Source organism: Chelmon rostratus, chromosome 7 (assembly GCF_017976325.1).
Source record: "Chelmon rostratus isolate fCheRos1 chromosome 7, fCheRos1.pri, whole genome shotgun sequence".
Lineage (NCBI taxonomy): Eukaryota > Metazoa > Chordata > Actinopteri > Chaetodontiformes > Chaetodontidae > Chelmon > Chelmon rostratus.
The window spans coordinates 17,944,778-17,969,820 of NC_055664.1; the positions used below are offsets into that span (position 1 = coordinate 17,944,778).

Genomic DNA, 25,043 nt, shown 5'->3' on the forward strand with positions numbered 1-25,043 from the left:
TGTAACGAACCTCTAGAGGCAGCCAGCTGCACCGTGGTCTTTGCTTTTGTTTTTCTTGGTGCTGGTTTGCAAAAAGAGCACTCGCCCTGCTGAATGTATGTTTTTTTGTGTATCTTCTCAGGTATCCAGCAGACCATCGAGCAAGAGGAAGGCCAGAACAGGTCATCAGCTGACCTGAGGATACGCAAGACACAGGTAGAGCTCAGGACAGAGAGCATCAGAATCCCACTTGCATACTGCATGCTACTTGTACACAATATGTGTTATAGTAATTGTCGTAGTGTACAGTTTTTGCAGGTAGTTTCAAACATACTTTATTAGTGTGTACTAACAGGAAATAATACAATACGTGCACCAGTCAGACTGCCTGACTTCACAGAGAACAAGCAAAATGTCTTTTTGTCACTTTTTCAGTGTGAACACAGTCCATGCTTAAAACTTGCCCTGCGTTTGTATGCAGAATGGAAACGATACACAGCAGAAGTGTGAATGAATGGTTGCACCTGCTCATTTACCATTTAAATTTCATATTAAGTTGGTGCCTACTGCTGGCATTGAGCAGGTTTAAGTCAGATGCTTTGTTGTGTCTCACCGCGTCTCCAGCACTCCACACTGTCCCGCAAGTTTGTCGAGGTGATGTCAGAATACAACACCACCCAGTCGGACTACAGGGAGCGCTGCAAGGGACGCATTCAGAGACAGCTGGAGATCAGTGAGTAGATCTGGGAGACTAAGCCCTCCATACACATGTTAACACTGCGCGACCTGCAGTGAGACGTCTGCACCTCTTCCCACTCTCACTGTTTGGTTATTGTGCAGTTTTCAAGTGTTCAACTGGTCTTGCATTAGAGGCTCGTGTGAACACCTGTGCCAATTTAGTGAGCTCACTTAATGATAATAATGACAATAATATTCATAAACTTAATTTATATAGCACCTTTCATACCAATGCAGCTCAAAGTGCTTTACATTTAAAAAATGTTTCTAAACAGGAAGCTCAAAATGAATGAAAAGTAAGCAGGTAAAGATAAAAGTGCTTAGTGTAAGTCAGACTAGACGATCACCTCTGGACATGTCTTGGTCACTTGAGAGGACACACGGCACACGTTTAGCCCTGTTTTATATGGAGGTGCAGAAGGAGCTGGGAGAGGAATTAGCAGAGTTGAGAAAGAGGGATTACGATCACACTTGGAGAACAATGGCAGAAAATAATTCTTCCATCCTAATCTTTGTGTTGGTGTGTTTCTGGTTTCTTTCACTAACTCACACTACAGGGGATAAAACGACTGCCTGACGTTCTCGATGCTCATTTTTACATTTTTGATCCATCAGGTGTGTTAGATCAGTTAAATATCCTTCAGTCTGATCCCACCTTTCAGGTGGACATATGACCTATGGCCTTGCAACAAACAACATACCCTCACACTAATATTAAGGTCAAAAAACTCCAGGGAGAGTGTATTTTTTCAGACAACTGGCCTTCATAGCAGTGGGCTCTTATTTTCAGGATAGCGAGCTGTTGAACAAATTGGCTTTTGCTGCAGTGGGACATTTTTTAGACTACTGGGGTTTTGGAATAGTGGGCTTTCTGAACAATTGGCAGTCCCTATTACTTTCATGTTAATTGGGCTAAAAATATAACCTGCAGCCTGATTCTCCATCACTTTGTGAGTGTCCAAATCATTCTACACCTGCATAGTATCAGAATCGCATTACGACGTCTACATACTCAAGTATGTACAAAAGTGTGAAGATGTGATGTGAAGATGTGCCAAAACTGCTACACATCTATGGTGATAATCAGTGAGATTCATGTGGTGAGAAGTGTGTCATGATTGCCAAAGCAGGCTGTTCACTCAGCTTTATTTTTTTGAAGCCTTTGTGAGTTTTGGCAGGAGAAAGCTTAAGGGCCAGTGTGTGGGATTTAGTGGCATCTAGTGGTGAGGTTGCAGATTGCAACATTCAACATTTATTGTTAATGAAAAAAGAAGCTTTAACTTGGGTGGTTTTTGAGCTCAGCTAAAATGAAACTTATTGTACCCAAAGGCAGAACAGGCAGTACATTCAACCATCATCATCCCACCCAATCACCTCACCCATGGCACTTGTGGAGGAATGAGTACATAATAACTGTCCTTTATTCATTTTGTATACAGGGAATTTTCTGTTTATTCCATCCAATATTTTTATTTTGAATTTGTCTCTTGCAGTGTACCAAAACAACCGCCCTCACACTTTCCAAAACACATACGTCACCAACACCCACACCCATATTCACGCACGTGCCAGGTCGTCGCTGCTCAGATTTGAGCTCCTCTCATTCGTGCACTCTGTTCGCGTGATTTGATTTGACAGGTATTAGCTGCAGGGCCCCGGGGCTCCTGGACCAGACACCGACATGGCCTCTGCAACGGCATCCTGGCAGGCTGCACTGTGCCAGCTGCCCCTAACAGCCGTCGTGATACAGTCACCTTTATATACAAGGCCCACACACACACACACACACACACACATACACACATACACACAGAGAGAGACACAAGCATGCAGAGAAGAGCACTATGACTCATTTAGTGGTAATAGCAGAGGAGAGCAGGGGCAGTTATGTTGCACGGCACTTGGCATAGATGTAATTTCCTGTGGCCATCTGTCAGTTTAGAATGGACACATCCAGCAGGTCTGTATGTGTGAGCGCTGCCCAGTTCACGCTAAATGTGGTCCAGTCAAAAGAACAGCAGCGACAACACGCCGCGCTTTTCTGGGGCTAATCGAAGGACAAACTCTCCTCATGGAATACAAACACACACCTGACTCACTTTTTCCTTGAGCTCCTCCGGGTCCATTCGGATTTGATTTTGTCAGCTGGTGGAGTCACAGGAGGCCCGAGCTGATATCACCTGTCGTCAAGGAAGGGATTAGACATGCAGGGAGAGTGCGGAGATAGAATGAGAGCAGAGAGGAAAGGGGAAATTTTGAGTGTGAGGCAAAGAAAGAAATGCAGGTTTTGGTTTGAAGGAAGCAAGATCCCAAGTCTCCACTAAAGCTTCAGATTACATTTGGTCTTGATTTTGATGTAACGCAGTTTAATTCCTTTTGGGTACTCTGGCAAGGGGGCTGTGTTTCTGTTGTGCCAACCCCTTTGACTTGTTTGTGTGTGAATCAATAAGAGTGTGTCACGCACAGAGGGAAACCCAGCCTGGTCTGTCAGACAGAGTATTGATGTTTCCTCTGCTACTTCTCTCCTTTCCTGCTCGCCTCTGGATACAGAGATAAAAAGACACAGGAAAGCAAGGCCTTGACACACTGTAAACATGGAATTGTCATCAACAGCAGCATTTTTTGCCCCTATTTGCACAGCGAACAGCGCCAGTAAACACAAGTCCGAACATATTTGCATCAACCTCACTTGTACATTTTTTTTAGTTTCTTCTGTATAGATAAAGTTGTACGCATTGCACCCAGCTGCAAAACATACAGACAGCTGGTACCTCTGTCATTTTGAGAAATACACTGTTTTTGCTTTTTTGCCAAGAAATAGATGAGAGGGTTGATACCACACTCATGTTTGTAAAGCTGGTTCTTTTAGCTTAGCATAAAGGCTGGAAAGTGGGGCAAACAGCTAGCCTGGCTCTCTCCAAAGGTAATCAGCCGACCCGCTCCTCAAAAACTCCCTAACTAACACACAAACATCTTGTTTGTTCGTACAAAAACCAGAGCGTACAAATGTCATGTTGTGGTTTTATGGGCAAGGGAGAAACAGTCCAATGCGTGTCCTCCGTTAAAACCACATGACGTTTTCACACTTCGGCTTTCAAAAAACAAACAAGAGACAACATGTTAATTAGTGAGCTTTAGAGGTCCTGTTAAGCTGACATTTTTTTAACCTTTGGATTGAGTCAGACTGACTGTGTGCTAAGCTAAGCTAACCGGCTGCTGGCTCCAGCTTCATCTTTAACTGACAGACATGTATCAGTCTTCTCTCTGCAAGACAGCAAACAAGCGGATGTCAAACCATTACTATACAGGGACATATCTTCCATGTTCTTAAAGTAATTTATTGGAGCTGAACTACAGCAACACATCTGTGTGAATATTTCTGTATTGCCACCTGCGACTGAGACACTCCTGTCATATTTCAAGCCAAAGCAATGGCAGTCCTGTCGCATTTTATTTTATTCTATCATCACTGATTGAGAATGCAGGACATCTTGCATCCGTTTGCTTCCATGAGCAGCCAGGCAGGCCCAGCAGGACGGAGGGCATGTTGGTCGCAGGCATCGCAGGGCCTCTTTGACATTTGATCGTTATGTTTTATTTCCCCGCGGACACCCCCCTCGCTCACAATGCCGGGGAAGAAGACAGAGATGTAGCCTGCACTAGCACATTCTTCCTGCATTACAAACAGATTGACTTGCATGTGTTCATGTGAGCTACACGTGGCTTTTCCCGTTGCTCCGCAGGTAAAATGGCAGCGAGCAGAAGTATAAAAACCCCTCGGATTGCGTGCTTGTGGTTTGCAGCTTCATGCCGTTCCTCAGGGGCCTCGCTTCATTTGTGTTACATAACAATGGAAATGAAATAATGCTGTTACTGGTAGCAACATAGTATGAATGATTTAATAGACCATAAATGCTACGAGTGATGTGAGACTTCTTGGCTTCATATTAGGCTTCTCAGGGTTTGGGTCTCCATGGTAACAAATAAGAGCCTCCCACGGAGCCTGTCAGGGCTTTAAAAAAAACCATTGTGGAGTGTGTGTGTGCGTGTGTGTGTGTTCGCGTGTATGCGCGTGTGTGTGTGTTTGTGTGTGTGTGTAGGAAGTGAGATAAATAGGGTAGGGTAGCACCAGAGTCCCTCCGTTTTTTGTTGGGTTTTTTTTTTCAGAATTATCCATGACTCATTGTCGCTCCTCTCTGTCCTTCAATTCTGACCCTCTTTAATGTTGTAGTTTTAGGCTTAATGATAGAGAAATTATTCTATTAACAGAGAGGCCTGGAGAATAGGGAATTGATCGCAGTGATGTGGTGAACGCGGCCTCTCTCTTGCTCTTCTTCGTCTCATTTGTCAAAGTGCAAAATGTCATTGCTGAACATGAGTAGATTCTTAAGCATGGGTAATCAAACAGCAGGACCACTTCACCACGACTAAATGAAATTCATTGGTTTGATATGGATATGACATTTGGATTAGACATGATACGCCCAGTATATGAGAAGCGAAATGAACAAAAGTGCACGTTGAAACACACATGGGTGCACCTTCATCCAGAGGGAAATGTTTAGAGAGCAGCTTCATCAGTATTCTGTTCATGAAGGCAATCATTGGCTCTGACTCCCGACCATCATCACTCACCATCAGCCTACCTGCTCTGCCGCTGCGGCCCCCCACACTAACCACCAGTCTTCATCACGTATATAAACACAACACACGCACACATATACTCACATACACTCTGATTAGGTCATGAATAGAGGTTTTGGACGGTAGTTTCGTCCAAAAACTCCTGGGAGGCTGGAGAGCTATATCTGACAAAACTGGCTGCGTAGGTCCTTTCAGTTTTATTATTGGTAAAAAGATTTTCTAGCATGTTTTGGCATTTGACATTTTAGGAAACACACTTTTTTTGCTTCTATTTCTTAGTCATTTTTTTGCCAAGAGCGAGATGAGAAGATTGATGCCACTTTCTTTTATGTACAGTAAATACGAAGCAGCTGCCAATAGCACTTATCTTAGCTTAGCCAGCTAGCTGTTTGCACTTGCGCTCTGCAAATAAGCAGATTCCCCAAATTGTCAAACTATAGCCACTGCGACGTAACAAGTTGTCTCTCCTTGAGGAGTTGTAGCTTGAGCGGTCTTGACTCATTTTACTAGATTTCACAAGCTGTAACTCATAAGCAAGCTAATTTAGCAAAGCTGCTATCGCTGGCTACAGGTGTTTTTAAATGTTTTCTCTCTTAACCTTTTTAGGCCCACAAAAACCCTTCAAATGCAACAATCTCAGAGGGGGAAATAACTCTGGAGTTTAACACTTTAACATAACTCTTGCTGTTCACATAACCTGTGATGTGGGGTCATACGAGGCATCGCTTCATTTTAAGCCAGAAGTCTTTGTGTTGGTCTTGTTGACTATTTATACAGTATGCCAGCATAACATTAGCATAATCAATATAACATAGCCATAACAGCTGAGACATGTACTGTATACCGGGTAATTGTTTGTGTGTTCTGTGCTGTTTATACTGCATCAATCCTCACAGGGGATTTAAAATGTGCAAAGGAAAGATTGGAGATGATGCTGACTGTGACTTACAGCGTCAGTGGACCAGAAATGGAGCCCACGAGAAGCGGCTCTGCAGGCGAAGTCAGCGCTCCTTCACAAGAATATTAATGTAGGTGTAGCAAAGAGGTGTAGAGGAATGTTTATGAAGTGGGACAACCCTGTCGGGGAAAATAAAGATGGATGAGGAGCAAGGACGTCAGCAGGAAGAAGCAGTAGGATGTGCTGTCGTACCGGCAGCATCAGTAGATAAAGAGATTGAAAGTTTGTCCACGGAGTGTTGAGGCAAACTTCATAAGGTGCTGAGTAAGTGGGTGATGTCCCTAACTTTCCTTTACTCGCTACACATAAAGTAGCTACAAACAGGATTACGACCCCTGTGTTTCACCTCTCCTGACAATTGGAGGGGGAAGGTCAAAAGATTACCTGCAACTATTAGATTCAACCTTAACCTCTTCAAATGATGTGCAGACTGGCTCGGCCTGTACTGATACTATCAGACATTTTTCTGACTCAATGTGGCCTTTTTAAAGGACCAGTGTGTGGGATTTAGTGCCATCTACAGGTGAGGTTGTAGATTGCAACCAACTGAATAACCTCGCCTCACCGCTCTTCTACTAAAAACGTGAAAAACTCAAAAGGCCCTCTCTTAAGCCAGTGTTTGGTTCGTCCATTCAGGTCTACTGTTCCGGTACGCATGGCAAACTCTGACAAAAGAGGGCCCGCTCCCTCTAAAGATATAAAAGGCTCATTCTATGGCAACGAAAAGGCAATAATTCTTATTTTCAGGTGATTATCCACTAATGAAGACATGATTATTATTATTCCATTTTAGCCAACAGATCCTCCTAAATCTTACAATACTGGACCTTTAAATGCAGCAGTATACCTTCATATTTTACCAGTCACATCTTGTTTAAAGGCAAAACAAAATCAAACATGTAGGTTTTAAAAACTGGAGCAACAGAGATAGGAGCAGAATACAGAACATACAAGGTAAACATACTCTTTGCACCCAAATCTAGAAAAAAATGACTCTTTGTGTGGTTTTGCTCGCAGCCAATCGCTGCAAGTGACCTTCAATTTAATGCAGCACCGCCACAGCAGCTTCGACTCAAGCAGTCTGTGGTGTGGTGTGCTCGACCGTGGTGTTGTTTAGTTATTTCATAATTATTGTAATAATAAGTAAACTTTAAAATGTTTTAGTGTAAAGATTCTGTGGATGGTGTTGAGGTGTTGATGAGTGCCGGTTGTATTTTATGCAAGTGAATGCTTCCATTGACATGATGAATGTCACTTTAAGGGTACTGGTATTGATACTGGTATCATCATTTTTTAAACAATACCCAGCCCTAATGATGATAAAGACTGACACCCTCTGCAGCAGCTGTTTTTGTATGGCTGCATCTGTTTTTGCCTCTTGTAATGGACGCTCAGCCTAAATTATGGCGTGCAGGGTTTTGACATTACATCCACTCCTATTGAGAGAAGAAATGAAGTAGACAGCGAAAATGAGCATATCTAAAGGAGAGGCACAGAGCTCTTGTTTTAATTAATCCTCAGACAGACATGAAGGAGGTGGGGAGTTTTATTAGTGCATCCAAATGTGGCCTTCATCAATTGTAGATTGGAGAACCCTTTAATCCAGTAGCCTTGCACCTACACTTCTTAATTCCTGGGTTTAAATTTACTGCAATAGTCAAACACTAAATCTCTTCAACGCCTACAAACAGGATTGCTGTTACGGATGTTTATGGGTGTGTGTTTGCCCTTTTTAGCTGGGAGAAACACAACAAATGAGGAACTGGAGAGCATGTTGGAGAGTGACAACCCAGCTATCTTTACCTCGGGGGTGAGTGATACAACGAATGCACACAAAGCATTTTTTTTTAATCTGACTGCGCTCCTCTCTAACTCGTCCTTCCGTTACACAATCTCAGATCATCATGGACAACATCACCGAGCAAGCTATGAATGAGATCGAGACGCGGCACAATGAGATCATCAAGCTGGAAAACAGCATCAGAGAGCTTCACGACATGTTCATGGACATGGCCATGCTGGTGGAGAGCCAGGTGAAAACACTGATTCCCTCAGTAACTACAGCTGTGTGGTTTGGGGCTCAGCCAAATGCACGTGAAAACAAACCCGCAGATGCTTAATTCATTCATAATTCATTCATTCACCTGCCAACACGGATGATATAATGACGAGCTACAATTCCCGTTTCTACATTCAGAATTTCTCAGCAGTTTGAGAGGGTGCCCTGGCTCATGCAGAAGTTTAGTAGCACACTGTGTTCACAATGGTAAAATCATTAAGCGGCTGAGCATGCTGCTTCTCCCAATCGTGAAAAAAAACTCCGTTTCAGACAGACGGCAACTGGCAGTCTTTTAATTTACACACAAGTTGTAGCGTGCAGCCTGTCTGTGCCAGCAGAGTTGGATGGAGGTTATGTTTTCAGCTCCATCTGGTTTTCTGTTTGCAAAATATCTCAGTAAATTTAGACAGAATTTGGGGCACAGATAATTACTGGCTCAGGGTTCAGTTGATTAGAATTTGGTGATTATTTGTATTTGGGATTTCTGCCATTAGGCCATTTTTTATGGATAATTATCATGCTACATTCATAAGCTGCAAGGAAAATCTGACACTGGGGACTTTTGAATTGGCAATTAAACAGCGTTGCATTAATTTGTTGTTTTGTAAGAGCATTTAATTAAAAACAAATTTTTACACAGGTTTTGACTTGAATTATTATTCACTGGTTTTCATCATCATTAGTTTTTGTCATTTCCGTGTGGTAGAGATTTTATTCTGATGTAGTAAAGTGCACATTGTACAGGGGAACAAAGCTGCACACATAGATCATCTTCAGCTGTAAGAGTTGCCTTTTCCCTTCTGTTGGGCTTCAGGTGAATCATTAGGCCTGTATGTGTGACTGCATGAGTGTGTGGGCTGAACCCACAGAGATTAAATATTTCCCCCATCAGAAATACTCAGTCTGAATTATGCAAACAGGGATCTGAGAGAATGAAAAGGAAAATATGCTGAATGACTAATATGAAAGTAAATTCTTGCATGTAAGTGATATGAATGTCAATGAGAGCCCAGTGGAGTAGCAGGCTTCCCCTCATGACTTTAGTGTGGGAGTGATATTTGTTTTAAGTGTCTAATGATTTTTGTGTGCTTGTCTTTTATTCTCCTGTCACACATATGAATGTAAATAATTCAGTTCACTAACCCTCCCTTTATTAACTGTGCCACATCATTTAAGATGATACGTCTGTTTGTTAATTTTGCCTTTCTCAGCTTTGCACCCTTTTCCCCTCTTCTTTCTTTGTCACTGTCACTACCACAATGACTCTAAGCTCTCGAGAGCAGAGAACAGCGCTCTCCTTCCATTACAGCAAGGTAATTTACCTGTGATTCCTCTTTTTTACTATTTTTAATACTGAAATCATTGTTGCAGGGCATGCATGAAAATCTGGTTTAAGGTGCTCATTTAGTATGAGTATGAAACAATCATTAAACATTCATCAGATTGGTCTTCTAATTATTAATTAAAACACATCGATGAAATCTATTTCTTGATATGGTTACAGATGGTACTGAATGTGAGTTCAGGCAGTTTTCTCTCCTACCACGATGACAGTAAACCCCCCCTCCCATCTCTTATTTTTGTGCAGGGCGAACTGGTGGACAACATTGAGCGTAGGGTGCTGGAGGCTCAGGAATATGTGGAGCAGGCCAAGGAGAGCATCCCAAAATGCAAAAAGTTCAAAAAGACCGGCAGGCGGGTGAGATGCAAGATGAACACATTCTCCAAAATGACTCATTATTTCTCTTTTTTTTTTGTTCCTCTTTCCTCTCTGCCTTTCTGCTTCCCATTCTCTCTCCTTCACATTCACCCATTATTCCTCCCTTTTCCCTCGCCTCCTCCCCATCTGTGTCCACTCCTCCTCCTGCCTCCACACCTGGCTCCCTCTTTTTTCCTCCTGTTCGCATGTCTTGCATACCTCCTCTGTAACTAACCTCTCCTAGGGGGAAATGATAGACCGCATAGAGTACAATGTGGAGCACTCAGTAGACTATGTCGAGAGGGCAGTATCTGACACAAAGAAGGCAGTTAAATACCAGAGTAAAGCCCGGAGGGTGAGTCACGTATGCAACAAACAGCGCATGTGCACAAGCAAGCTATTACATGAAGAAGCGATGGATAACTGTAGAAGCATTGCATGTATATATTGTACTATGTAACTGTTACTGTCAGTGTGTGTGCATGCTCACCTGTCATGTATTCTGCATGTGGAGCATGTATGTCGTGAGTGTATTTGCTATATAATTGTATTTAGGAGGAAAATAAACACAAATAGAATTATAAATTGTCGCAATAACCAATCAACTGCCAGCTAGACTTCACAGGACACTGCTGCAACATCTAAACACTACCTGCTGCTGAGAGTTGGTGAAATCTGGTAAGCGAGCAAGCAGAGAACCCAACATAGGTCGCTAAAAGTAAAGGATAGATTATTGAAATGTCTGCCGTGTGTAGTACAAATGCAAACTGCAACTCTCTTAATACATCCATGATAAACCCTTGTAAACACACAAAACTGTGTTTGTATACCAGGGCTGAGCAACTAAACAAAATATTATCAAAATCACAATGTCACCAAGTACAATATCTGAATGGCAGGAGCTGCAGTTTTTTGATAACAGTAAAATGTGTCACAGCATACATTATAAATGAAGCTTTGTGGTGCTACAGAGATGCGCCAGCCTTCAACTCCCATTCTCTAGATGTAAGAAAACATACATGTTTTTTACAGAGCCCTGCAAAAAAACACATCATCATCATCCTTTTTGTATTTTTTTCAGTGAAAATGCAAAAATTATTTGCACTGTTTGTCAAAATAATCAAAGATGATTATTTTTTGCATATCGTTCATCCTGTCGATAATTAGTGCGCTTTAGAGGTGCTGGTGGGTGGATTTTGTTACCTGTGCACAGAGCCAGGCTAGCTGTTTCCCCCTATTTCAAGTCTTTATGCTAAGCTAGGCTAACTGGTTGCTGGCTCCTGACCTGAGATGATTCCACAACATATGCCCCTCCAAGTGGTGAAGGTATAATGGCAAACTTTAATAATCCTACGTCTTGCATGAAAAAAATGTAAGACGTAGGGCAGACAAACACAACAGGGAACAACTAGTCTGCAGTTTATAAAGAGGGTTATTCACTGGGTTACTTGATTGTCCTTCCTTCATTTAACAGCTTTCACCACAGTGGAGCAACTCTGCCACCTCTTGATTAAGATCTATGACAACACTCAAAGATAGAGAAATTTCATCACATGACCCCAATTCATTACAAGGGTCATCTGCATAATTATTTCCCCACTTGTAATCACAGACTGCGCAAGTGTCTTTCTTTCTTTTCCTTTCTCTCTCGCTCTGTTTCTCAGTCGTTCTCGTCCACATCCACTAAATCTGACACTTTGCCTCCTTGTTTCCCCTCATCCAGAAGGTGATCCTGATAGGAGGTTGTGTTGCAGCATGTCTGACCGTCCTCATTATTTCCCTCGCAGTTGGACTCAGTTAAGAAATCCCTACAGAGCAGGCAGGACGGGAGGTGATGCCTCCTTCTCAGGGCCATATGTTCAGCAGTTAAAATGTACTATATGTGCAGTCAGTAGCTGCTTGTGAAGTAGGAGGTTGGTTTACGTTACTGTTCTGAAGGCAGTCCAGAATGCCTCTGTGCACTCGAATATTTTAACTTTTAATTATTTTTAATATATACTTTTTTTGAACTAAACACTTGACTAACTTGTGCTTTGTGTGTCTTGAGTCATGTACCGTTGTCGTGTGCATATTTGCATGTTCTGCAGATGCAGATGTGTGGATATGTTCGTAATAATCCGAATAAGTGTGTGTTGAATTTCAAAGACTGAACTGCAAAAGCACACATACCTCCGCACACAGCGAGTTCATGAACAGTGAGCTGCTCAGAGATTTACAGCTGTGTTCAACACTGACAAAAGTTTTATGTGTCCATGATCACCGTTTTTTAAAAAAAAGAAACTTTGCCTTGTTTGTAGCATTAAAGGAATACTTTGTTGCTAAGAGTTAGATGAAAGGACAATAGAAACCGAGTAAAAGTATGAAGGGGGTCATGTGCTGGACTATTTCTTGGTTTGGTGCAGTGACTTTTTGGAGTCAGTGCTGGTTGCACGGCAACCTCTCGTCGACGATAGTCAGAAAGTCACTGCACCCGGCCAAGAAATGGTCCAGAACGTAAACCCCACAAATATATTACAAACCCGATTCCAAAAACGTTTAGGCGCTGTGTAAAACATAAATAAAAACAGAATGTAGTCATTTCAGATGAACTGCTACTGCTAACTGCTTGTTCCTACTGTCTTTACGCTAAGCTCACCAGCTTTTGGTGGCTGTTCCGGCCTCTTATACACCGAAATAGACAAAAGCGGTATCGAGACGGTCATGTAACTGTCAGCTGAAAGTCAAAAAGTGTTGAACTGTTCCTTTAATTAGTGGAGACTTGATTGCACAGGGTTTAAATGTTTGACATTGGCTGGTCATGAACTCATGTGGAGGAATGCATGCTAAAAAGATGTGTACAATTCAGCTTTGCTTTAAAGTCACTGTGTGGATTTTTACAGAAAAGGGAAACCAGCTTAGTGTACATTACTTTGAGCGTATGCTGCAGTCCATTGCAAGTCGGAAGACGACAGCCACGCTAACCTCTTTGATGCTACCAGCAGATGGCGCCAAAGTTGAGCATTCCCCTATTCCACACATAGTGGCTTTAAATATTCATGTTTGAGGCATGTGTGAATGTACTGTATGTTGTTTAATGTGACATGAACAAAATGCAGGCACCAGAGATTTATGGTGTTAAAAGCAGAGGATGTGGAAATGCTTCTAAACCACAGTAACACTCCAAAAACATCATCTGATACTTAAAAAATTAAAAACAGCCTCTTTTCAAACTGCATCGCGTCCTCCTGCTTTTCCTCTAAACTGCATTTTGCTCTGATGATGATGAAATATTACAACATGTGTTAAAGTACAAGTGATATTTCTAACCTGTTTTCCGTTGCTCCCCATTTGCTGCCTTGGATGACTGTTTATCTGTTGTTGTTATCATTACACAGAAGAAAATTATGATTATAATATGCTGTGTGATTCTGGGAATTGTCATTGCTTCCATTGTTGGGGGAACACTGACCTAAATCTCAACTGCAGTCACACACAAGCACACAGTCGCAAACACACACACACACATGCAGACACAACAGAGCAAAAACAGAGCAGATTCACATCTTCAGTTTCCCGTTTTCATGAATGCAATCGATTACGTCCGGCGCAAGGTGCGCCGCATACTGTATGACACATTTTACACGCAGTGTACAGGGCCAGAGGTGTTCTCGCATGAGTTGCTATTTTGTAAACGTGTGGTGCTGCAAACTGTCTATCTGAGTGTTGAGTGTCGTCAACGATATGATGTTTCCAAAAGTGAATTCTTGAATGAAAATGACGTGTAACACTATACTAATACATTCCGACTTCCAAATATGACACTTATTCAGTTGTAATGTCTATTTTGTGTGGTACAGGCAAAGTGACGGGCCACTAATATGCGGCGTTTTCCAAGCCGCATTATCTATAGGCCTCTGGTTATGTTTATCAAATTTATCTTTTATAGTCTTTTGACTTTCTCTGACGTCCTCTACCTCCCTTCAAAAGCCCTGCATGGTTTAGCTCATTGTAAAGTGGTGTTTGGTTTCTATTGCAAAGGGAAAAGGAGACGCGTTGGATATTTAGCTCGTAGAGTCGTCGCACTGCCAAACTTTTTTTTTAATGTCATCTCTTGTGGTTTTACGAAAGCAACGCTACTGTACTTCACTTCATCTGACCTTACCAGTTGTGCAGCATTTCTGACCGTTGCTCCAGTGTTGGTTTGAGTGCGTGCATGCATGCATGTGAAAGAGCGTATGTGCGTGTTCATTTGTAGCTATGTTTGAACGTGCCGAGTGCCAGTCATGGGATAAGAACACAAGTGCTTGTTAACTAGCCACCTGTGTCTTTGTTTTGTATAAAGTATAAACTGATATAAAGCTCTCTAACACTGCCAGTATGTTCAAATAAGATGTTAAAATGGAGTCTAGTCGGGTTGGATTGATAATTCTGGTCTGACCTCTTGTTGTTTTATGTCTTTTTATAAACCCCTGAGCTTTAAAAAGAGTATATCCTTCCGTCAGGCTACTTCTCTCTTTATTTTTGCGAGTGAATTTGATGAGTTAGTGAAAGTGTCGGCATGAACTCAAAGTATGACTTGTAAAAGACTCTCAGATCGGTTTTCTGGCGACACATCCGACATGCACAGACTGCAACCGTGTTACCATGTTGCCTACTCAACTTGTTGCCTTTGTGTTGTGTTGTGATGACATGGTTTTTGTTTGTTTCATTTGAGTTGGTTTTGGTTTTTCAAGTAAAGTTTGTCTGAAAAATCACATTCAGAGTTTGTGCGTTGCTTTGCAGAAGTGCGTTCACACAGACAGGATGTTTCTGTCTGTCTTAATTAAAAGTCCTGGTATTTTTCAACCCAGGTCTGATTCTCACGATTATTTCTTTTTGTCATTATAACTGTTATGCTTGCCAGTGCTGCTGTGAAGGTTCAGCGGCAACAATTTATATCGAGGGAAGTAGTGAAAAACAAGCCCTGCATTTAAAATCTGACTTAAGTAAATGTAAAAACATATTGTGAGATAAATATACTTAAAATTCCAGAAGTTAAAGTGTTTTTATCCCATAAGAACCCACGGTGACACAGGTGTCACACGTCCAATGTGTTCTCATTGCCCAAAGTGACACATATGCAACATTTGAGATCTTGGACAGTAGGGGGTGGTGTTTTGAAAAAAAATGTCAGAAATGTGTTCTATGTGGTCTATTTAGTCTGTCTTATGTCCCCCATAATTTTCCTAAAAGCAGAAATGGGTCAGGGTTCTTATAGGTTATGCAGAGCATGAAATTTTATACACAAACCAGATTCCAAAAAAGTTGGGAAGCTGTATAAGACATAAATAAACAGAATGCGATCATTTGGAATCCTTTTTGACATATTCCAAAACAGCACAAAGACAATATATTTAATGTTTGACCTCACTGACTTCATTGATTTTTGTAAATATCTGCTTATTCTGAATTTGATGCAGCAACATGTTTCAAACAAGTTGGGACAGGAGCAACAAAAGACTGGAGAAGTGTGGAATGTTCCAAAAACATCTGTTTGGATCATTCCACAGGTAAACAGGTTGATTGGTAACAGGTAATAGTATCATGATTGGGTGTGAAAGGGGCATCCCGAGTCAAAGTAACTAGTAACCATATTTGTTTAATGAAATGTACTAAAGTAGTTTGTACTAAATAATAATACAACACCATCATTGGCGACTCACTCTGGCAACAAGGAGCCCTTCAGGATCATAAGTATGTACAGAACATGACTTTGTGTCTGTGTCATGGATCATCGTCGGGGGTTCTGTCCAGACCTGCTGGGCTTCCCTCTTCTATATACAACACAGGTCAAAGTTCTTGGCCACCATCTACAGAGAAAACAAGACAGGGATGACCTGATGCTCTTTGAAGACCTGCAGACTGAATGGCTGGGTAAAAAAGCTCTCTAGCCGGCCTCAGGTAAGTCTGCCTCGTTTTTATGTTCTAGCCCACTCGAATCAATCTAATGTGACCCATGAGATTTTCTGTGATACTTTGCAATAACAATATGGCTCAGCTGCCTGTTTGCACACAGGATACCATCGTATCAACGATGACACCGTGGTGCAGCAGCTTCAACAGCACTTCAGTAACTGTAGCTGACTGTCTTTATTTCATTTTGAAGGCTGTTTCTCTCACTCAAGAGAGAGAAGTTATGCCGGTTTCTTTGCTTTGGTTCGTGAGTTTTGAGTGAGTTGGAATTCTATTTCTCTAAATTCTGAGTCTATCTTTAATCAAATGTTTTTTTTCTTTTATTGTAAGGATTTACTTCCTTTTTCTGCAGGGCAGCTATGTCCTCTTGGCACTTTTCTTTTTTCAACAGTTCCCCTTTTGTCACAGAACATTTACGTCCTCTTCCTCTGAAACCCACTGAGATTTAATATTACATTTGTTTCAAATAAACACTATTATTTATTTATTTATTTAGAGCAGTGTACCTGACTACCTGGCATTGTTTGTCTATATGAACAAACAGCTACGCTATAATAGCTGAAAATGTTCATAATGGAGAGGCAGGAAGCACAGAATGAGTCTTTCCTTAAAAAGTATCCAATTCATTTTCTGTTGACTGGTGATTTATTGACTAATTGTTTCAGCTGTACAATCATCATACTCGTCCTTGTACTACCACACCTACAAAAACAAACATGGCTCCTGCTCCTCTTCACACGAGCCTGCAGATGGGCTGACTCTGCTGGGCTTTATGTTGTTGCATTTACACTAGAAATTAAGAGCATGCTAGCAGACCAGACCAAACGTACTATCTGCTATTTTCTGATCTCCAATTTTACAACACAAAGGCCACTAATACTTTGCATGTGCATACTTTAAGTCTGTAACCCTCTGCTGTAACTACAGGCTCCATACTTTCAGGTAGAAGCGAATGGCAATTACATGGAGCCACTGTTTGTCTATGTGAGACAGTATCTGCAGGAAAACAAAACAGTTTAGTTTTTATTACGTTTTTATAACTTAGCTGTTATTGATGAAGATTACTCATGCTTATCTTCACTATGTCATAAGGTGTGAGATAGGATGAGATAATGCCACAGACAAACTGGCCAGGGGTGCAGGAAAGAAGATGAAGTCTTTGTGTGCACGTCACAAAGCATCACCCAAATGTTTCTTCTCAAGCAGAGCCTGCAACATGTACGACAATCTTTTAATACACTTCAGGTCCAAAATGCAACTGTGTTGATGCTGCTTGTGTCTGAGAAAGACTGAGGAATGAGGATCACCTCCTCTGCAGGCCTGGACGATGGTGATCTTGGGTTTGTCCAACAGTGGCGGACATGTCTCGGCGGCCAAGGGTTTGTAAATGTTGACACAGAGAACAGCTTCCCATTTCCAGCGACGTCTGATAGCCACAAACACAACTGTACAAACTGTGCTGTAGAACATTAACTGGAACACTGTCAATCTCCTGTGAGAACACAAAAAGTCAGACATCAGTCACTGCAGACTCATCAGAAGAAGCTTCGGGGTGCAATATAAAGATGAAAAATCATTGAAACACATGAAAAGGGATTCCTCTCACCTGCTGTTCATCTTGATGTGTGAGGAGAAACATCCCAGCAGTAATCTGTGCTCTCACATCTAACTTTTAAAATATGCTTTTTTTAAAAATCTAGTCTTGCACCTTGAAGAAATCTGTCGTTTGTGCTTTGTGTGCTATGGCTTACATCCTTTTTGTCCCATGCGTGTGTTGAAGAGCGCTGCTTGTGTTTCTGAAAGAGCACAAAACTGCAGATAAGTGGTTATGACCGCTGAAATTCAGTCTTCTGTGCCAAAATACATTCCAGTGTTCAGCCAAAGCTTAAAGCAGGCCTCAGCAGTCTGAATTAGACAAATCATCTGCGTTATCTTCCAAATTTTCAGTCTTTTTGAGACAGAATACTACAAGTAGCACCGTTTCAATGCTGAACCGTGTCAGAGGAATAGCAACTAAAAGCTGTCAGACCATTGCAACATCAGATACAATCAAAATGTCTTTTTCTGAACTGCATTGTGTGCTTCTGCTTTTCTTCTAACCTCCATTATGCTCATCTCATGGGTACTGTTACGTTTCTTGGCAAAGTCTGAAAGATATTTCCACGTTTTCCACAGCTGTGAATGCTCTTGTTAACATGGTCGCTCTGATTAATGTCTTTTATGACATGGGGATATTTCCTGTAAGAGTGTTTTCTTTAGAGTTTCTCGTGCTGTAAGAGGCTGAAGTATCAACTGAGCTCATGGTACGTCATCTTCACAAACACTGGCTACATTTATTTAGTTTGAGTGAAGATTTCACTTTCAGTCTGTACTTTGTTTATTAAGCTAGTTGCAGTGCTTTTGGCTACATGTGCATGCAGCTACGACGGTTCCTGACGGTGTTATCTGGGGTCTTCTCAGGTTTAAAAAGTTTTACGACAGATAATAAATGTTACACGTTACCTTGGCTGCAGAGGCTGTAGAGAATCGAATGGTTTCAGAAATTTGCAGGCAGATGTGTTTTAAAATTTGGTCGAAGAACCACGAGCCTGATGCACAGAATCATTTAATATCAATAATATTTGAATATAAAATATAATATAAAAGTGCTCCATTAAGTCAAAGCCTTACACACTGTCAGTTATGTATAAAAGTATAAATGCAATGATTTAAGTACATATAAAACAAAGTTCATTTTGATTATGGACGGCTTATAAAACAATTTGTCACTGGACATACACATATAAAAGGACCCCCACCCCTCCTCTACAAAGGAGCAAAACACCAAAGACATAAAATGACTACAATTGACGAGGTCGTGTGTTGCATCTCTTTGCTCTGGCCCAGGTTGTCACCATTTTGCAGATGGGGAAAACAAGGAAGTGAGGGGTTGAAGCAGGCGCAGTTCAAAACAAGTTATTAACAGGAAAGGCAAAAAAACAAAAGGCACACGGGAATGGTGAAGAAGGCACTGAGAAAACACTGGCTTAAATACACTGGGGAGGGAGGACTAATGAGGGACAGGAGAAACGAATCAACAACTACAAAACACAGGAAGTAAGGCAAAAGATGACACTTTCAACATAAGACAGGAAAAAACAAAACTGACCACCAGAACCATAACACAGGGGTCCCCTGACTGTCAGGGCCATTACTTTTATCAGTCCACCAACAAACACCTCAGAAAGCATTAAAGCATAATCTGGAATGTAGCTACACAACAGCGAATCCTGTCTCAGATGCCTGGAAAGAAGAAGAAGCGCTTTGTTAGAGTGCATCTCTCTTTGGTCGGCATCTGTCGTCTGTTCTGGATGGCGAAGTCCTCAAAGCGCTGCATGACCTGTGTGATCGAAAACAAAGCGGATGAAATTACGCAAAGCCGAGACTAAAGGAACATCAGCGAGTGACAGTTTGCACACTGCAAAACTTACTTTTCTGAAAAGTTCTTCAATGTCATCCTTATGTGCGAAGGTGTTAAATACCTCGACAATATACTGGATGAGAAAAGACCCACGATCTCTTTGTCTGTATGAGACAGTATCTGGAGGAGAAACATGCAGAAAAAGAAAATATAGTGACTTTTTTGTCACATAAAGTAGCTATTATTAATGTTCTTATTTATCATGTTGTGCGCCATAGAAGAAGATGTGATCATATTTCAGTGAACTCACCGGGGGTGCAGGAAAGAAGAGAAAGGAAGTCTTTTTCTTTGTGGACACATTTCAGGGTATCGTCCTCTATATCTTCTCCGCCAGTGGACGGGGATGACTGCTCCACGACATCGCAGAGCACAGCTGAGTTTGCATCGTCGCAAACAAGTACTGATCCTCGCTCCACTGGAACACATGTGGCACGCTGTTAGTATGAGCCCCGCTCACTTGAAGACAACAAACGGGGACGTTAGCAGACTCCTCTGTGACTCAAGAGTGAAGTTCGGTGGATCTGTGAGCGCAGACGAGACTCACCTCCTCTGCAGGCCTGGATGATGATGATCTTGGGTTTGTTCAGCAGTGCCGGACATTTCTCTGAGCCCAGGTGTTTGTAAATGTTGTTGATGGGGAACTCATCTGGTTCCTCGTCACCTGATGTCTCATTTTTGAAGTCGACGCCAAGGACGGCTCCCAGTTTGCCGTGAGACATGATGACCACCAGCACGCTGTCTGTCTCTTTGAGTTTTGGGTGTTTGGAGAACTCGATCATAGCCGCGTCGATTGCCTGTGAGAACAGATATCAGTTACTGTATCACTACATCAACTTTTTTTTTTAATTTACCCTCCTCAGAAAGTACCTTTCCTGTGAGGTTTGTGTGTTTCACGACCTCGTAACTCAGAGATGTGAGCAGCTTCACCATGTTCTCCTCGTCTTTCTCGGCCCCATTTCTGTTGAACTGCTCATTAGTAAACTCAATATTGGTGATCAGCAGGGCCACACGATTCCTCATGGAATTTCGGGGCACAGGGTAAACCTGAAAAACAAATTCAAAGGAGGGAAGTTAAACAAAAATTCACTGTGTCTCAACATCATCATTCCCAGGATATATTTACATTATGTATAAATCTATCACTTAACACCACGTGAGATGTTTGATACAGCATGTGTGACTAACCTGTTTGTCATTCTGTGTCTTCCTCCAGAACTCGACTGTGGCGGGGATGAGGCTGGTCGACCATTCCGGCTCCGCCTGGGTCTCTGCGGCGGGGAACAGCAGAACATTTCTGTTCAAAATGACGCGCTTCTTTTTGCATAAACACCCGCATTCATGGCAAGTGTAACACCGGTTGGATGAAGGTCTCTCACTCACCAGCAGGCTGACCACAGATCAGGCACAGGGCAAAGTAAAGCGTAGGGTCTCTGCCTTGAAGGTGAGCCATAAACTTCCTGCTGGCTTCGTCCCCTTTTCTCTTCACCGTGTCAATGAGAGCTCGGGCCCTGTCACCTCTGATCCTGTTGTCCTCGAGGATCGACTCTTTCTCCCCATCGTTCACCACGCCGTCGTCCAAAAGGTCGTCCAGAAGCTGACAGATCACTTCTCTTGACACCCTTTCCACAAACTCTCGCCTCACCTTGTTGAGGTCCATATCTGGAAAGGAGATGGGGAGAGGAAAAAAATTACACATTTTGAAATTGCTTTAAACAGATTTACCAACATAATAAGACATTTGGGAAATTTACACAACATTGCAGTCCTGCGAAAAACACGTATCCCAAAAATGCCAAGCGAAGAAAACTGGTCCTGTTTTTCCTGCAGATAAATACGGTTAGACAACTTTCTAATTAGCAGTCTAATGTGCAGGCATCATTGTGTGTTTGTTACAATGTTACAATGATTATTAGACAGTTATTACAATGTGAGTCCTTTTTCATCATATCAAAAATCAGACCGATATCATTATGAATGATACATGGCGGCCCAGCGTGAAAGAAAACGACCTGTACGACCCCTCCCGTGGAGAGCCATACAGGCTGAGCTATACATGCTAGAAAATTATTTGGCCAAATAGTTCCGTGTATTTTTATGACAGAGGTGTAGCAGCTGTAATTTAAAGTGACATAATGAAACGATTCTAATCTTAACCAGGGCGAGGAACCGTTGCACCATAAAAGCATCATGACTTCCTGCATGCTGGTGCCCTTTTCATGTCTGCCTCTCATAAGGCCTGAGTCCGCCACTGCTTCTGGTGAGCTTTGGTAGGAGGGCTGACTCTGGTTTGTGCTCTTCCTCTTCACCCAGTGGAGAGAAGAAGCCGACCTCCAGCTACACCAGCTTCCACTTGAAGAAGCTGAAAGCGTAAATATGTTTGGAATGATTTCATATCACAGTGTGAATTATTAGACCATGCGTGTACTTAAGTTTTGTGTGGTGCACAGTCAGAAGTCAGATCAACGGAAAACCTTCAGGGCCTGACTGCAGACTTTGCACATTTCAGCTTCGTCAACCAACACCACCAAGCACTAAATAGCACACACTGAGCCCTGTGTTAATACAGTATTAAACACATCACAATTATCATCTCAACAAAGCTTATCGCTATTTTGCAATCATAACAAAGCTGCATCTTATTATTTTCTCTGCCTTTTTTCCCCCTTTTCTTATGAATAAATGGCGGGCATGCGCGGGCAGCAAAGTGAAAGTAACGCGTGGCACAACGAAACGCAGACCTATCGAACACCTTTCTTTCACAGACTATAAAAGAAAGAAAGAAATCACATTAAGTGCAGAGACCACTCACGGGACTGCAAGTACAGTTAACGTAGAGTTACGTTTGCTGGCTGATCGCCTGCGTGCTGCCGCCAACGCCAACGTTAACTTTCCAAATGCATTTCGACTCTGATATCTTACCTGACCCTTCTCAAATCTCGTATCACAGAACAGCCGATTCAGGCACCGGCAGGTTACACTGAAACCCCTCCAGCGACCAGCAGCTGTGTGCGCGGACGCTGCGTAATGCGCGCCGCGGAGCTGTTTCCTGCTTTGCGCAAAGTTGAAACTAGTTTACACTCCCAGAGCATATCACATTTCTAACAAAGCGGCGCGTTAAAACTGAACCACAGCGTCAAAAGAAGCTGCGTTCTGTGCATGCGGATGTCGTCCAAACTCTGACACCAACCCCACATCCTTCCGTGATTAATGAAACGGGGGTGTTTCGAAGATCCCTTTGGTCAATAAAAGACAATTTCTGCAGCACAGAACACCGACTACAACAGTAATCTGCAACGGAAACATCGATTACTGTGGAATGTAATGTAAAACAAGAGTTTCCCTGTTCTAAAAACAGCAAAAAAAAAAAAAGATACTAATAAACACTCGTGACTTCTCGCTCTACTCTCTGAACTCTGAAGCTAGAAAAAAATCACACATTTACTTAAAACATTAGTTGAAAGTGTATTCAAGTGTATTATTATTATTGCAAGGATATTGAATTTAAGACATCAAGTGATTTTAGGTTTAAGAAAGCACCTTGCGTGGACAAGAGCCACTGTAACGGAACTCTTTTGCAGCAAAACTTTAGATTTTTGACATTATACAGACGGATACCGAATGAGCTATCTGATATAGCTTTGTGATAATGAATGATGAACGTTCTTCATTTTCTCCATCCACAATACATCTGCAGCAGGGCTGAGTGTCAATGGCTGGTTCTGCTCCTCTTGAGACTCTGTGGCTGGAAACAGCAATACACAGCAACACTGCTTTCAGACTGCTGTTGCAGATATACATGATTTCATGACAGTGTCGAGGTACAACTTCAATCTCTCTAGCTCATTAGCTTTGACCAGCTCCACTGAAGAAAGCCAGCTCACCTGGTCAAAAGGTTGACCACAGGGCCGACCCAAGGCGGAGTAAGGCGTAGGGTCTCTGCTTTGAAGGCGAGCCATCATCTTCCTGCTGGCTTCGTCCCTTTTTCTCTTCACCGTGTCAATGAGAGCTCAGGCCTTGTCCACCCTGCTCCTAGTCTTTCTCCCCATCGTTCACCACGCCGTCGTCCAAAAGGTCGTCCAGGAGCTGACTGATCAGTTCTTTGGACACCTTTTCCACAAATGAGCTCCTCGCCCTGGCGAGCTCCTTATCTGAAAGGCAGAATATGAACGATGGAAATTATACTTTTCAAGTTGGTTATTCAAGAGAGAGAAAACATGAACGAGACAAATTACCAGCGAACTCTTTACCCACAGGAAGCCAAAACGATTTAAAATAAAACAAACACACAACTCGACCCCTTGAGTTGCTTTAAGGTTCTACAGATGAATAAGACATTGAAAATATTTACAAACAGTGTCTGAAGGTCTACAGTGCAAAATTATAAAATCTCACGCAATGAATATGGGATGGAAAAATATGTTTCCATTTGGTTGGATGGTTGGTTACACTGTGACAAAAAAAAAAAAAAAAAAAAAAAATGGGTCAGTGCTGGAAGATACTCATGTATACTGGTTGCAATACCATCCTGGAAAAATACTCCATTACAAACCAAAATCCTGTCAAATATAAGTTAAATATGCCACAAGTAATGCACTGTGCAGGACAACCTTTGTCACAGTGTCATATTATAATTTGCAGGTTCGCCATTATTAATGCATCAGTGTGGATAAAACAGTTCAATCATGTAACACATCGCACATGCGTTGTTTAATCCGTTCCTCGCCGCGTAAAGCTAATGGCCACTGTTTTATCACGGCCTTAGTTATGCCTGCACCGTGGCTTTCAGCATGAATTTTAGACCACACATCTTCTTACCTGCCATCTCTCACGCTCCTCGCGTCACCGAACTCGAACGAGTCGAGCGGGTTCGCGTCTAAACTTTTCTCCGCGCGTGGGCGCGGTCGAGCGCGCGAAGCTTCACCTGGAGAGGTTTACAGGTAATCTAATTAAAGTAACTAGTTGGTAACAGAGCATGATACAGCATTTTGAATCATTGTGAAAGGCTCCTCCAGACAACGCGGAAACATCTGGCTCGCGTATCCAGATGTTGGCGAGAGGTAAGGTTGGAGTCAAGGGTCTCTGCTTCTCCTGCATCGCCTCCTCACCACAGACAAAGCCCTTCATACCTGCACTCAAACACTGTAATTCAGCGTTATTTTTATTCTCTGCTACGTTATGCTTATACTCCACTAACACTGTTCTTTTTACTCCACTACATTTTTCTGATCGCTATTGTTACTTGTTATTTTGCAGATTAGGATTTCAGATACAAAACAAAAGACAAGATCATAAATATGATGCATAACTGTACATTAACTGGCTGAACAGCACCAGCTCCAACTTTAAAATGCATTGCTAGATGTGGTTTGTGGAATTACATGGCTCTGTCCACAGTGAAATATCCCTGCAAATATGTCATCGATTGACATGAAATTTTGTTCAGACATTGGTGGTCCTCAGAGGATAAATCCTCATGACCTTGTTGTAATTTGGGCAAACAAAGCAGAATTCAAAGACAGGGCTCGGTTTACTGAAATTGGGCATCTATGTTTATAAAAGGGCTATTTTTGATGGT

General features: G+C 42.1%; 2 protein-coding genes across 4 annotated transcripts in view; one reads left to right on the top strand and one right to left on the bottom strand.

Annotated features, from left to right (window-relative positions):
- The window catches only part of stx1a (syntaxin 1A (brain)), a 49,840-nt gene extending 37,962 nt beyond the window's left edge, over positions 1–11,878 (top strand). The window contains exons 5-10 of the mRNA XM_041940785.1: positions 122–195; positions 604–712; positions 8,056–8,129; positions 8,218–8,352; positions 9,967–10,077; positions 11,801–11,878. Coding sequence (XP_041796719.1) covers positions 122–195; positions 604–712; positions 8,056–8,129; positions 8,218–8,352; positions 9,967–10,077; positions 11,801–11,878 — 581 coding nt within the window. The remainder of the gene's footprint in view (positions 1–121; positions 196–603; positions 713–8,055; positions 8,130–8,217; positions 8,353–9,966; positions 10,078–11,800) is intronic.
- A 6,717-nt stretch (positions 11,879–18,595) lies between these two features.
- LOC121608692 (caspase a-like) lies at positions 18,596–22,704 on the bottom strand. 3 transcript variants are annotated; one of them, XM_041939969.1, is made up of 8 exons: positions 22,388–22,704; positions 20,849–21,127; positions 20,654–20,736; positions 20,336–20,512; positions 20,013–20,262; positions 19,719–19,883; positions 19,479–19,588; positions 18,596–19,387 (listed from the first exon to the last, which is right to left on the bottom strand). In XM_041939969.1, the coding sequence occupies exons 2-8, from the start codon at positions 21,123–21,125 to the stop codon at positions 19,283–19,285; spliced, it is 1,167 nt and encodes a 388-aa protein (XP_041795903.1). In that variant the 5' UTR covers positions 21,126–21,127; positions 22,388–22,704; the 3' UTR covers positions 18,596–19,282. The 3 variants fall into 3 exon arrangements, 2 of the variants coding, with proteins under 2 accessions (XP_041795903.1, XP_041795902.1); XM_041939968.1 differs by lacking the exon at positions 22,388–22,704 and adding an exon at positions 21,220–21,616; XR_006006970.1 differs by lacking the exons at positions 18,596–19,387; positions 22,388–22,704 and adding an exon at positions 21,220–21,616 and having other exon boundaries at positions 19,719–19,924.
- Positions 22,705–25,043: the final 2,339 nt, after the last annotated feature.